Here is a 15,878-nt window from a genome sequence, read left to right on the forward strand (position 1 = left end):
AAGGAAAGATCCAGAAGTTGAATATCATAACAGAAATCTGTGATTTTTTTTTCTCTTGCAGAAACTACAGCTTATCTGCAGGACAATAAACAAATGGATTAGAACTGGTGGTTTCAGATAGTAGATGAAAGTGAGAAGACATAGACAATAGAAAGGAAAATGGAGGACTCTACAAAATAAGACAAAAGCAGTGGGGCCAAAGTAGTTAAAGCCATAAAAAGGCAGAACAAGATAACTCAGGGACAGAGACCAAGGGGGAAAACAAACAAATAAACAACAACAACAAAAGCTAGGTGCCAGTGTCTCATGCCTGTAATGCTAGCTACTTCAGGAGGCTGAGGAGGACTGTGGTTCAAAGTTAGCCCACACAACAAAGTCCATGAGTGAATAAGCTGAATGCAGGCCTAAGACCCTAAATTTTAGCCCCAGTACTAACACCCAAAAGGAAGGAGAAGGTGAATGGGAAGGGAAAAGGAAGACATAAGAAAGGGGGGGAAAGAGGGAGGGAGAAAAGTAAAAAAAAAATGTAAGAAAAATTTTAGTCAGAAAAGAAAATTTTTAGTCAGAAAATCTCATAGTTTAGACAAGTTCCTTAGTATGATGAATAGAGCTCAGGAAGAATGGAAGTAATGCTCCTAAGAAATGACCAAACATAGCAGTGGAGATTCCCCACATTTGGAGATTTTTGTATTTACAAACTCAACCAATATAAGTAGAAAACTCTAAAAGGAAAAACTGTATCTGCACCGAACATGTATTTTCCCACACTTATTATTCCCTAAAAGATTCAATATATTAACTATTTATATACAGTTACACTGTATTGCATATTCCAAGTAATCTAGATATGATTTAAAGTGTACAGAAAAAGTTTGTATTTTACTGAATAGCAAAATTTTCAAACCCAGTATCCACTGAAAAGTAAATACTCTAATAAAAGCAATATTCAGCACTCCCCCAAGGCCAATTCTACATTAGTTTGTCACCACAGAGAGGGAAAAAGATGTGAATATGCTCTCAGTAATCTGGTATAAATGAAAGAATACACTAGAGGAAAAGACTGATTTAAAAAAAAAAAAGCCAAATCAACAACAACAAAAATCTAAGACATAAAATTTCATTAACGTCTAGTAGTCTCACTTTCATAAATTTCTCCTTACCAAATAAGGGTTTTTTTTGTACTGAGCATTTGGTCTGGCTAATAAAACAGTACATAATAATGACTATATTACATACTTGTGCAAACTCTCTAACTAAGACAGGAAATAAGTATCTGGTGAGCAATAACATCTTTTTACCTTTAAAATAGCACCCTTAGAATACAAGACATGGCGTCTTTTTCTACACATATATGAATATTTCAAGGTATATTTACGATAGTTATTTGCTTTCATTTATCTTTACCTTTTCACCATTGCCGGATTGTAAAGATAGATCTTCATAAAATGTCTTTCCTTCTCATGATATCCATAAAAAGGCCTGGAAAATATGAAAAAGAAATTTTAAAATTATTTCCATAATTTGGAGATAAAAATAATCCAACTTACTGTCCTAATTAAGCTCAGCTTGTATTACTTATTATTTAATATACCCCAAAATAAGTTAAAACATCAAGACATTTCAATTAAATTTTCCAAAGGTTAACATGAAATACTGAAGTACTTTTCAAAGATTTAAGATTATCATTTTGGGGGCTGGGGATATAGCCTAGTGGCAAGAGTGCCTGCCTCGGATACACGAGGCCCTAGGTTCGATTCCCCAGCACCACATATACAGAAAACGGCCAGAAGCGGCGCTGTGGCTCAAGTGGCAGAGTGCTAGCCTTGAGCGGGAAGAAGCCAGGGACAGTGCTCAGGCCCTGAGTCCAAAGCCCAGGACTGGCCAAAAAAAAAAAAGATTATCATTTTGGGAGGATAAAATCTGAGGATCAAGGATCAAAGTTAGCCCAAGCAGAAAGGCCTGTGAAACACCTAACTCCAATTAACTATCAAAAGAGCTGGATGTGGCTCCAGTGATAAAGAGTGCTGGCCTGGAGCAAAAAAATAAAAATTTCAGAACAGTTCCTAGGCCCTTAGTTCTAGCCCTAGGACTGGCACATATATCATATAATTCTGGCTCCAGCAATCAAAAGATCCTGCCTAGCAAGCAAAGATAAAACCCCAAGTTCAAACTTCAGAACCAGTAAAACAAAACAAAGCAAACAATTCAGCTGGATACAGTATCACTTTGACAAGCACTGGTAAAAGGGTAAACCATTTCTATCTTAATCACAGTCATATGAGTTATTCTTACTTACCCACCCATTCTCTCAGAAACAAACAACTTTTCCTTACTGATTCTCCCACTGAGGCAGGCCTCTTAGGAGCAACCACCCATTCCCAATGAACCTTATGTGTCCACAAGAAGTACTGTGTCTAACAGCAATCTGCTCAACTCATTTAGCCACACTTTTTATACTAGGAAATAATGTGTTTCTTGGTAATCCACTGTCTCCTAGGGAACAGGATAAACCTCTAGCTATAGTCCAAAGAAAAAGAAATGAATGAGCTGCCTAAAGTCAAAAGAAAAATTAAGAAAAACCTAATGAGACATTAGAGAAAACAGGCAATTTAAAGAAATTAGGAAGACAGTTCAAGATATGAATGAGAAATTTAGCACATTATAGAGCTGTTAAAAACGAACTTAGTAACCATATAGGTAAAAACACAATAAATGAAATCTAAAAAATATTGCTGAGATCCTCAACAGAAGAACTAAACATGCAGAAGAATTTCTGAGCTTGAAAATAAGTCTTTTAAAATAACTCAGAGAAGAAAATACTTTACCACTAGTTACTATAACACATGGTAAAAGTCTATACTAAAAGTGAAAGAATAACTGGTACCATTGTGAATACCTATAAACAGACAAAATTCAACAGCAGGGAAGATATACAAAAAAGAAAATCAAATGCAACCAACACAAAAAGTACTAAATCACACAGATAAAAAATGAGAAAAATAAAGGAACAAATATACACAAAAAAACCAGAAAAACATTAAGAGAAAAAAAAGAATATGCCTAGCTTACAAATAATAACCTAAAACATAAGCAGATTAAATTCCCTCATTAAAAGATACAGACTACCATAGATAAAACGATAGTAATGCTGTGTGTGGTAGAAACTTCCTTCACTAGTAAAGACACTCAGAGACTAAAAGTTAAAGTATAGAAAAAGAGATGCTATACAAATGAAAGCAAAAGCAAATTGATATTAGCTCTTAAGTAAAAAAGAGATGAGGCAACAATAATGAAAAAGAGATCCATTTGGCAAAAGAAAACAATTTAAATTTATATGCACATAATGCTAGAGCATCCAACTATAAAAACCAAACATAAGTAGATTTAAAAGGAGAGATAGTCAATAATATCAATGGATAGATTCTCCCCTAAAATACCAATCTAAAATGTCAACAAACAAACAACATTCTATACTGTAGACCAAATGGACTGACTAGACATTTATAGAACATTTCAATCCAACAAAATACACATTCTTTACATCAGTTCATGATCCAGGTATTGTTAGGTCACAAAACAATTATGTTAGGTGATATGTTGTGTTAAGACAGTAAGTCTCAACTAGTTTAAGAAATCAAAACCATATATAACTTATCTGACCACAACAGACTAAAACTAGAAACAGACAAAATAAAAACCTTTAGGAATTGTGCAAACATAAAGAAATTATTCAATATTCACTTACATAATGAGCTAGTAAAAATAATCAAAATGCAAATTAAAAATTTTCTTAAAACAATGAAAATATACTAAAAGCTTTCAGATACAGCAAAAGCAGTACTATGAGGTAAGTTGGTAGTAGTGACTTTTAAAAAATATTTCAAACATAATTTTGTAACTCAAAAAGCAAGAAAAACAAAAATCCAAAGTGTGTGAGTGTGTGTGTATGCGCGTGTGCATGCATGCTGGTTCTGGGGCTTAAACTCAGGACCTGGGCACTGTCCCTGAGATTTTTCTGCTCAAGACAAGTGCTCTACCACTTGACCCACAGTTCACTCCCAACTTTTTGGTGATTAATAGGAGGTAAGAGTCTCATGGATTTTCCTGCCTGGCTGGTTTCAAACCACAATCCTCAGGCCTCTCTCAAAGAAGCTAGGATTATAGGCGTGAACCACTGGCACCTGACCTTAAGAGTTGAATATTTGAAGAGACAGACAACATCAGAGATGAAAAGAAAACATTATTAATACCAGAGAAATCCAAAGACCAATAGCGACTAATCTGAATAACAACATGCGAACATTATGGGGAAAACAACAAGGAACAGATAAATTTCTAGACACATATAACCTATCAAAATTAAACTATGAGGACACAGAAAACCTCAACAGATCAGAGCCATGTAATGAGATTTACCAGCAAAGATAAAAAGCCATGGCTGGATGAATGGCTTCACTGTTTAATTATACAAATTTTTCATATAATTTCAATTTTTGTCAAAGTACTCCAAAGTACTAAAATGGGAGCAATCTTTCCACAATCATTCTACAAAACTTATCCCATGCCAAAACTAAAACAAACTGTTAGGGGGTGTGGGGGGGGGAGGTTCCACATCCCCCCAAGAGTCCACCACTCAGAGACAGTCTCAAGCAAAAAGATGTGTTTATTGGGGAAGCAAAAAGCAAACTGCCGAGCCAGGGATGTAGCACAGACTCAGGAGCTGAAACTATGGCCCTGAAAAGCAGGCTGACTGGCCAGGAACACAGCGCAGACTCGGGAGCTGCCACCATGCCCCCTCTCCCACAGCAGTCATTGAATTGGGGTTTATAAAGGTAAAAGCATAGCACAGATATAGGGGCTTGACACAGGGGATAGAGCAAGCAACAAACAAGTTAAGTAAGCCATTTATAGAAGCAGAATTTGGAGGTCAGGTTGACCTAACAATCAAGATGGAGTCAGCTCTACAACAAAAACAAGCTACAGACCAATAATCCCTGATACAAATTCTAATAAATCAAATACAAAGCACATCAAAAAGATACTTTACAAATTAAGCAAGATTTAGCTAAGGGATGCAAGGATGTTTCAATGTACATAAATTAATACATCACACCAATAAAATGAACTATATAAATTATATGATCCTCTCAATAGGGAAAGAGCATTCAATAACACATATCCATTATGGTAAAATAGAAGGAATGTGGAAGTGGAACTGCAGCTCAAGTGGTAGAGTGCTAGCCTTGAGGAAAAAAAGAAAGAAATAAAAGGAATATACAGTAAGGATCATATATGATTAGCTCACAACCTTCATAATACAGAATGGACAAAGCTTCAATTATCTTACCTAAACAAGACAAAGATGTCTACTTTCACCTATCTTCAATATAGTACTGGTAGGGTTATCTAAACAATAAGACAGGAGAATGAATACAAAAGGAGGTGGTCAAATTACTACTGAGGAAATTATTTTTTTTTCAGTGTGTGCCAGTTCTGGAGCTTGAACTCAGAGCCTGGGAAGTGTCCTTTAGCTTTTTCACTCAAGACTGGTATTCTACCCATTGAGCCACCATAGTTCCCCTTCTGGCTTTTTGGTGGTTCACCAAAAAGTCTCACACTTTCCTGCCTGGGCTGGGTTTGAGCCATGATCCTTAGATCTCAGCCTCTTGAATAGCTAGGTTTACAGCATGAGCCACAGCACGCGGCGCGCATGTGCGCGCGCACACACACACACACACACACACACACACACACACATTGACTCTGAAGAAAAAAAGTCATAAAAGACTAAGTTAGGTTTCAGAATATGAAGTTAACATAAAAATCAGTAGCTTTTTATACACCAACAGTGAAATTACTGAGAATGAAACATGAAAGCAATCCTATTCACCATAGCTACAAAAAAAAATCCTAGAAATAAAATCTAACCTATGTGAATGATCTCTACAATGAAAATTACAAAACACTGATGAAAGAAACTGAAATACACATACAAAGAGAGAAGAGAGGAGAAGAAGACTAAGAGGAAGAGGAGGAAAAGTAGTCTGTGGAGGAGGGAATGGAAGGAGGGAGAGAAGAAAGAAGGGAAGAAAAGTCAGGCCATGTGTATGGATTAGAAAAATTAGTATTTTTAAGTGCCTATAGTATACAAAGTGATATGCAAATACCAAAAACACTTTCACAAAACGAGAAAATAATCCTAAAATCTGTAGGGAACCACAAAAGTCCCACTATCATCAAAGAAATCTTGAGCAAAGCTGAAGGCATCACAATATCTAACTTTAATCCTATAACAAAGCTACAGTAACCAAAGCAGAATGGTTCAGGAATAAAAATAATCATACAGATAAATTGAGTAGAACAGAGAACCCAAAAGTAAACCCACATATTTACAGCCAACTGAATTTTCACAAAGGCAGAAAGAACATACACTACAGAAAGGACATGTTGATGTTTTAACTTATTTTGGGGTATATTAAATAATAACTAATACAAGCTGAGCTTAATTAGGACAGTAAGTTGGATTATTTTTATCTCCAAATCCATCACCATACTAGGTAGCAGTAGCATCAAATAATGACTAAGAGGATCACAGCAATGTAAAAAGGAAGTGAAGGAAACAACAGGGCAAAGATTACCTATACAAAGAGAAAATATGTCTGAAAACTACTCATCTAAAGGAACTAATATCCTAAACATATAAGGAACTCAAACAACTCAACACTAAAAATAAAAATGACTGAAATAGTCCACTTAAGTGATCTGAATAGACATTTCTCAAGAGAGGATATACAAATGAAAAAGACATGAAAAAGTATTCAAGGTCAATAATCACCATGGAAATGCAAATCAAAACTATGATGTCACCCAGCTAAAATGGCTGTTATCAAAAGACAAAAACAATCTGGGTGCCACTGGCTCATACCTGTAATCCTAGCTAATCAGGAGGCTGAGATCTGAGGATCATGGTTCAAAGCCAGGCTGGGTAGGATAGTCTGTGAGACTTTGATCTTCAATTAACCACCCCAAAAAGCCAAAAAGTGCTTCAAGTGGTAGAGCTGTAGCCTTAGCAAAAAAAAGCTCCTCAAGGACAGTGCAAGGTCGTGATTTCAAGCCCCAGGACCAGTGTGTGTACACACACACACACACACACACACACACACACACTGAATATTATAAGGTGGCAGTGTGAGAAGTGGTGGACGAAGAGACAAAAAGGAAGATAAAGCAATAAAGTTTTTTTCAGTGAAGCAGTTTTACTATATTCTACATGCTCTTCAATTATGCACTGTCTCACCAAAGCAACAGAGCCAACAGAATGATCATGGACTGGAACTTATAAAACTATGAGCTAAAATAAATCTCTTTATATGCCAATTATCTCAGATATTGGTTATAATGATATAAAGTTGACTATCAAGTTCTAGAAAAATGGCTGGAATATATAAACCAGTCAAAAAATAAACAGGAATGAATTACAAGAATTTCTACAGTTTTAAGGGAAATAGAAAAGGCTAAAACAAATACTATTATTATCCATTCTCTTTCATTGCAATAAAAATTTAATTTTAAAAGTTTTAGAAATTTATCCTTGTTCCATTAGAACTGAGGTGAAAAAAAGAGCAATATATATTTCAAATTAATTATAACAGCAAAAGAAATACTGACATAAAGAAATGTTAGAAAGATTATCATATACTTACATTCCTGATACTAATGATACTTTGAACACATGCTGAGCAGTGGAAGATGGATTGCCTAAAGCCACATTAAGTGCTCTGTCGATACTGAATGCCATCTGAGAAAGATAGCTTTCTGGCTGCTGTCCATAACCATCATATGGCACATAGAGGTAAGGAAAGATGCCATGTAGATGAAGACATGTCTTCTGACCTAAAATGTAACATATTATAAGGTTTAGGCTTGAGACACACTTTAACAACACAAGACTCACAATGCAAGTCAATTAAATATTCTAATGACAATGAGCTTATCTAAGATTAGAAAAGCATTCTATTAACTATTTTGCCCAGAACATAATAAAGCAATTTATAAACCTAAGTATTGCAGTATATAATTAAAGTATTGATTACTTTGGGTGAAAATATACTTGCCTACATTATTTCTAGAGTATTGTATGTACCTCAATCACCCCCACAATCCAAATAGCACAGTGTTAGGAAGCTTACAAAATTCAGTGGGAAGTTGAAGGGTCTTTGTATTTATATTTTCAAACAAGAGATTTCACTAACAGAGAAAGCTCTAGATGAAGGAGGGCAAAGGAGCTCAAGTATGTTAAATTTTGCTTGGGGATAGAGGATGGTAAAAATAAAATTTTGCTATTAGAAAAAATAATACCAAACCCGGACCAAACCATTATAAATCAATTATCAGAAAGGATTTCTAGATATCTAAATTTCCTATCTGGTAGAAGGCATGATGTGTCTGGTCAGGGAGGGAGGTGGTATGCAAAACAAGCACACATTCTTCCTAGAAACGGTGAACAGCTGACTTGTCAACATACAATCATCTGGCACACCTGACATAAAGCGAGTGGGAATCTACAAAAAAAAAAAAAAAGGTATCACAGAAACAGTAATGTATCTGTGACAAGATTAAATAACAATAGCAGCAACAAAAAGCAGATATTCATTACTCTCAATCTGGAAGGACTAAGTGGAAGTAGTTCCAGTCCCCACAGCATTGTCCCTAGTTCTCCTTGGGCACATACCGATTACCTAATTGAAATACAGTGATAAGAAAACACACACACTCCAAACTGTAAGGGATACCAAAATCGAGAGACACAAGGTAAAAAAGACAAATGATTACAAAAGCAGGGCTGGGGATATAGCCTAGTGGCAAGAGTGCCTGCCTCGGATACACGAGGCCCTAGGTTCGATTCCCCAGCACCACATATACAGAAAACGGCCAGAAGCGGCGCTGTGGCTCAAGTGGCAGAGTGCTAGCCTTGAGCGGGAAGAAGCCAGGGACAGTGCTCAGGCCCTGAGTCCAAGGCCCAGGACTGGCCAAAAAAAAAAAAGCAATACTTGCAAAACTGTTTAGTGTAAATCTACTGAACAACTCATGGGGGGTAAGGGGAGGGGGGAAAGGGGGAAGGGGAGGGGGGAAAGGGGGAAGGGGAGGGGGGAAAGGGGGAAGGGGAGGGGGGAAAGGGGGAAGGGGAGGGGGGAATGAGGGAAGAGGTAACAAACAGTACAAGAAAAGTATCCAATGCCTAAAGTGTGAAACTGTAACCACTCTGTATATCAGTTTGACAATAAAAAAAAAAAAAGAAAGAAAACACACCCATTGTTCTTCCAAAGTACTTCACTAGCATTGGGCTACTCCTCCCAGCATGGTCCTCAGGCAGAACTCTTCCAGGTCCTTGTCCCTCCTCTTTGTGCTCACTAGGCCTTTCTTTGATAGGAAAGTAGTTGATTGATTACTTTTTCCCACTTATGACTTACAATGATTTATATACTGTGCATAGAAAAATAATTTCATATACTGTTGGTATTCTGTATTTATACTTCTTAAATAAAGTAACCATTATTAACCTGTCTTATTTTAAGGTATATTTATACATAGAATTGGAAAATAAATCTGGAGCTATTAAATACAGTAAAACTGGAAAGATCAGGCATATATTGGAATAAGATCTCTAACCTCTAGATTGCGGTATTCTGTAAGCAATTTTAATTTATTTATTGTGGTGCTGGACATGAAGCCTAGGGCTTCACATGTGCCAGGCAAGCCTTCTACCAATGACCTGTGCATAGACTGCAATATTCTGATTTTAACTACCAATTCTTATTTTTGAAGAATTACCAAGTGTTGCTGCTACACTAGTTGCAAGCACTGTACCAGTAGAGTTATGGCCTCAGCTCTCAATTCCTATTTTTAGAATCAGTTATTTTACTCAATCTCAACTGAAAATATTATCAGTTAAAAGTAAATTTGGGGGCTATTTTACTTCTAAATAAAATGAAGTATTATTTTCTAAAAACTGCAGTTGCAAATTTTTTAAACACAGAAAATGCTAATTCCAAATCTTGATGATTCTTTGAAAGATATATTTGATCAAGTCAGTGAGGATTTACTTACGTGCTTTTGAAATATCTCACATATAAAAGGTTAGAAATATTACATTACCACACACAAACCATAATTTGATTAGGAGTAGCTGGCAAGGGATGCAGAGACAGAAAAGATTATGGGAAGAGGGAGCGGTGCAAGCACTCACTGAGGTTTGCTCAGGACCCTGAGCACTCATAGCCAGTTCTCTACCACTTGAGCCATGCCTCTATTCCTCTATTTGAGGGTTAATTGCAGAGAAGAGTTTCATCCAAATATCTGCTGGAGATGTCTCTGAACCACCCACCATTCCCAAATTTCACCCTCCTGAGTAGCTAAGATTATAGGCATGAGTTATCAGCACTTGGCTTATATTTTACAAGGAAAACAATGATACAACTTGATTTCTAACATTACTTTATGAGTGCTCACAAGTAATTTTAAGAATGAATGCATACCCACTTTTCACATTTCCTGAGAAGTAGGAATCAGAGAAATTATCTTTCTAATCATAAGCTTTGGAATTACAAAAAATTGGAGATTTTTCATAGGAAAAGGGAAGAAATTATTCACATAGCAGTAACAAGGCTAAGTGCTTTATATCTACTTATCCCTAAAACTTAAAACATTTTTCCAAGTATCTGTGGTTAATTTATACAGTCATATATGTTTTAAGTTCATTTAATCCATTTTTAAAAGCTGATGTTGGCTTAATTCTTAATTTCTCAGTTGTTACTTTGTAAATTAATTGCCCATTTCCTTATCTAACTTATCATTTGATGGCAAATTCTTTGGGAACTGATACTCTCATGTATTTGCATGAACAAATAAAACCCATTTCTCTAAGACTCAGAACAAAATACATTGTATATGTTCAATAAATATTATTATGTTCAACAAAAGAGAAAAACTTCTTAAAGAGAACGGGATGAAGTGGAAGCCTTTGAATATGTAAAGAAATAAATCCAAAAACAACAACAACAAAAAGACTCAAATACAGCAGGACATGGATTACTGTACTTACCTACTTGTCTTTAAGTTGTAGTGATTAGAACACAGACCTACTTCTACCTAGTTTTTCTGCAGGTAGGGGTGGCTCAATGCCTTTACCACCCTTCCTCAAGAACAATCTCCTGAAGAAGAACCAACATGAATTTCTGACATACTACTACCAGTTCTAATACACCAAGTATCATACAAAAGAAAATAAGAAGAAAAAGGTAAAGAGAAATACATAAAAAGATAAAGGAAAATATATTTTAAAAAAATCTCAATTTGGGGGGGGGGGCAATAGTACATCTTAGCTGTTATTTTTAAAATTCTATATAATAGCCCTGCTTTGTCTTAACAAGACATTGATCATTTCTATTTCCCTCCAGCAACTCTCTATGATATAAATATGTGGGGCCATATAGCTATTAAAGTTCTTCAGAGATAAAATAATCTGCTCCAACTCTGTCAATTAGTGTAGGTTTTAAAATTGGCAGCTTCTCCCATAAAATCTAGTCTGTCTCTGTATCAAGCCTCTGAAATATTGTTTGTCCATTTATCATAAAACTACTTGTACTTTTGTCAATACCATTTTCAATAAATTGACTGAATGTATTGCTTCTATTTTCTGATCAAGGCTGGTGCACTCTACCATTTGAGCCACACCTCTACTTCCTAAATGTACCTTTAAAAAGATTCAAGGATCTGAAAACTTTTTCAGTAAAGTGTCAGAAATAATGTCCTTGAATAATATTTATTCTGCCAAAAGGAAGAGGTAGTATAGGCATCTCTCATCTTTCAAATCCTTCTACTCCTAACCAATATTCTACAACTTCTACAAATCTACTTAGGACTAAATTTAGTTATCTAGAATACTGGTTGGTCAAATGGAGGTCTAAGTCAGGCAAAAGTTCAAATTTTTAGGCAGAAACATATCTAAACTAGCTAAAGTAATGCAAACCAGAAGCACTATCTTTAAAGCATTAAATATTTAAAGTAATCTTTTAAGTCATTACCCTAAATTTTGCAGTATACATTTACAACTAATCTACATTCTCTTTCAAATGGTATTACACTACACTGCTTCACTGATAGCACAGGCCCGTTACAGTATTCCAATTCCTCTTTCCTATCCCTTATAAACACTGATGACATTCATTTCACTTCATCAATAGGGCTAAAATAATTTCATGCATCATTGCCATTATTGGCTGAACAGTTACCCATCACTTAAGAATAAGGAAGAAGGATTTGTTTTTTACCCCTGGTGCTGGATCTAACTTTGGGCTTTGTGCACATTTGGTAAGAGTTATATTGCTTGCTGAGCTCTATGCCTCCAGGTAGGAAAATAAAAGGTTTTAATTTACCTTTCTTGTAAGACAAGTAATATTTCTTACTGACCACAGATTTTCTTGATTTTATCTGAGAAAGTATCTCTCATTCACTTTTGAAAGATACTTTTAATAGACATAGAATTTGAGTTTGGTGGTTTTTTTCCAACAGGTTATAAACATTTCATTCCACCCATTTCTTGTTTGCACAGTTGGCAATAAGTTCAGTTTAATTCTCATCCCTCTTCCTATATAAGGATAAGGTAAGTTTCCCTCTCCCTATTTTCTTTCAAGGTTTCCTTTGTGTTTTCCTGAACTTGATTATGAATGCCTCGATTTCTTTGCTTTAGTCTTTTGTTGTTCTCCTTATGGTAAGACCTTCAAAGGTTATTCTTTACTTATGGTAATATTGCTTTTGATTTCTACCATTTCCTTGGGTTCTTGGTTAGAGTTTTAATCTCTATGCTGACATGACCCGTTATAGTGTCTTTTTAGAGTGTTTACCATATTATTCATAATTACTTCAAATTCCCAATTTGACAAGACCAAACTTTCTGCCATTATCCAGTTAGAAGTTATTGCTTATTGTTTGTTATAGCTACAGATATTTGTAAATTTTCCTGTAATGTCCTTGTTTTTGTCTCTTACTATCTTTGCAAACACTTGAAGGCATAGTAAGCCTGCAGTTCTTTCAGCTATAATTCTGTTACACAGGAAGAGTTTGTGGGAAGGAGAGGAAATATTCTACAGTCTTGTAATTAATTTTAGTCTTTAACTGGGCCAGTGCCCCTTCATAAATTACCTCTCAGCAACCTACCCCTACTTTACTCAAAACAGAAAAGCTAGAGTTGGGTATTTCACCAAGTTGCTCAGGCTCTTGTGTTTTTCTTGTTGGTAAGTGGAGAAAAGAATGCTCTGGTACATTTCAAATTGGTTACCATTCCCATTTCCCTGCTGGATACTCAAAACTATTTCTTTTTCTAGTCTTCACTATAAGAACCTGAAGGAGGCTCTCCCTAATACTAAGTCTGAAGTTTTGTAGGTTCTAGTCTTCTCTTAGAATTGGTTTTCCTACCACTTCCTGGCTCGAAAAGCTTTTTCTCTTGGTAAATTGTGATTTTCTGCATCTGTCAGTCCTCTCTAGTTTGAGGGGGTACTTATGTAACTCCAAACTCATATGACATGAATTTCCCATTGGAAATAAGGAGTTGTTGGTTTTCACCTCAGTTTCTTTCTTTTTGTGAAAATTAAACAATTTCCCCTCCCTCTTTCTTTTTGAAATATGTCTAGCTCTACAGCTCAATCTGGCCATTAACTGGCAATCTTCTCAAATGCTGTTAGTATAGGAGTGCACCATCACTGAGCTTCTTTACACACTTAAACTTAATATAGAAATCTTAAGTTCTTTTGGTATGTTCCTGTCGGGAGCCGAGCTAGCAGCTAAGCTCATCCTGACCTCTGGCTGTGCCGATGTCGCCAAGATGACGGGAGCCAGACCTGCAGATAGGGAGCCAGACCTGCAGCTAGGTAAATTATCACCTCTGGCTGTGCTGTTACCGCCAGGATATGCTAAAGGCAAGGACATCCGTTCACAGCTACTGTCCGGAATTACTTTGCTATGTCCCCACCTTGCTATGTCCGCTGGAGTAGATTCCTATCAACCTTGTCCTGTGTTTACTGTAATCAAATGTTGCAAACTTCCAAGACTCTTTATGTTCTGGAATTTTAACAATCCTATGCTATTCCCTGGTTCCAAAACTGCATATAAGCTGGTAGTTGGAATAAACTTGGCTGCAGTCTTGAGGTTCAACCTCACGGCTGTAGACCTCCCGTACCCCATCTTTGTCTCTTGTCTTTTTTCTCTTGCCTTATTTTTCTTTTTCCGTATCCCTGCCGCCCCTCAGTCAGGATTTTTGTTCCCCTGCCGGCTGGCCCGGCAGGTGTTCCATCATTCCTGTACACTTTATTTTCTAGAATAAGATGCTTAAGGTTCATCTTGTAGTTTCTGTCCCCATCTATGGAATCAGTTATTTCTTAAGGGACTTGAGAAAACCCATTTATTCAAAAATGTTTAATGATCTGGATCTGAGCTATACACAAGTGGCTCACTCTTGTAAACCTATTTGGGAGGCAGAACATAGGAGGGCCTTGGTTAAAAGCCAGCCCCAGTGGAAAAGTTCAAGAGACCTCTTCTCAACCCATAGCTAGTATAGTGGCACAGGCCTGTCATCCTAAGCAATGTAGAAGAAGGCTGAGACTGAGAAGATCAAGGTTCTACTCCAGTCCAGCCAGAAACATCTGAAAGATTTCATCTCAATAGAGGAAATCTGGATGCCATGGAAAACATCTGTAATTTATAGTTAGTGCTCAATAAATGCCTATTAGAGAGCTTTCCCAATAACCTATCTGATGAGCAAGAGAGGAGATTTAGAATGCCTAAAATCATACAATTAACTGGTAAGAGTCAAGACTGGATGATCCCAAAGCTCTTCTTACTCTGCTGTTGCTTTCACTATTCTGAATACCATTTCAAACAAGTACAAAAACTATAGCAACAAAACCAGCTTTTTTGCTCAAGGCTAGTGCTCTACCACTTGAGCCACATCTCCACTTCCACCCTCTTGTTGGTTAATTAGAGATAAGAGTTTCATGGACTTTGCTGCCCAGGCTTAGCTCTGAACTGTGATCCTCAGATCGCAGCTCCTAAGTAGCTAGGATTACAGGTATGAGCCATCAGTGCCAGCTATAGTATATTTTTATGAAATAAAATTACTGCTCTCTATAGTAGTCATATTATAACACAATATTTTAATTATCACTAGAACTTCACAATTAATTCATAATAGAAAGAGGGAAATTATCTCAAGTTAAAAGGTCATTGAATCAAATACAAAAAGCTTGAAATTTTTAAAATTTATATAGTTACTAACGACACTTCTTCCATAAGACATTATATATATGTTAATGTATAAATTCATATTCTTATATTCCTTACTATACCAATACTGGTTTCAAATCTACCTAGAATTTTTCAAATAAATCTTTCCTTAAAATATAACATAAAAGACAAATCTTCAACCTAAAGTTCCTTCCTAGAATACAATTAGCTAAGCTATTTGAGATAAGGATGAAAATCCTTTCTGTACTATCAAATGCTACTTTTTCCCCATGTTACTTTCTCATCAATCTATGGTGGCACATTTAAGGTGCCCTTAAGTCAGAACTATAAACATAAAGGGTCAAAAGTAGGGGAGCACTGAGAGTGAAAACTGTTGGTTAGTTAGATTATCCTCTTACATCTACCAAGTCCCCTGAGCACAATCTGAATAGCTTTCCCTGAAACTGAGCTCCCACTGCAAATCAAGAAAACCTTGGATAATCTATCACATGCATTATGATCCAAGAACTCAAGTCTGTAACATAAATAAGGTAGATGAGACCATTTGATTTATCCTATTTCATAGGTCATAATCTTAGATA

At 36.1% G+C, this 15,878-nt stretch overlaps 1 protein-coding gene across 6 annotated transcripts in view; it reads right to left on the minus strand.

Moving 5' to 3' along the window:
* Positions 1–15,878, minus strand: part of Rev3l (REV3 like, DNA directed polymerase zeta catalytic subunit) — a 146,041-nt gene that overhangs the window by 96,654 nt on the left and 33,509 nt on the right. For all 6 annotated transcript variants that reach the window (XR_007212086.1, XR_007212087.1, XM_048353922.1 and 3 more), the window contains 2 exons: positions 7,704–7,893; positions 1,405–1,479 (listed from right to left, as the gene is read on the minus strand). Coding sequence is in view for 4 of the 6 variants with exons in the window: in XM_048353922.1 (XP_048209879.1) it covers positions 1,405–1,479; positions 7,704–7,893 (265 nt within the window). In the remaining 2 variants the exon portion in view is untranslated. The remainder of the gene's footprint in view (positions 1–1,404; positions 1,480–7,703; positions 7,894–15,878) is intronic.

This window comes from Perognathus longimembris, chromosome 9 (assembly GCF_023159225.1).
Source record: "Perognathus longimembris pacificus isolate PPM17 chromosome 9, ASM2315922v1, whole genome shotgun sequence".
Lineage (NCBI taxonomy): Eukaryota > Metazoa > Chordata > Mammalia > Rodentia > Heteromyidae > Perognathus > Perognathus longimembris.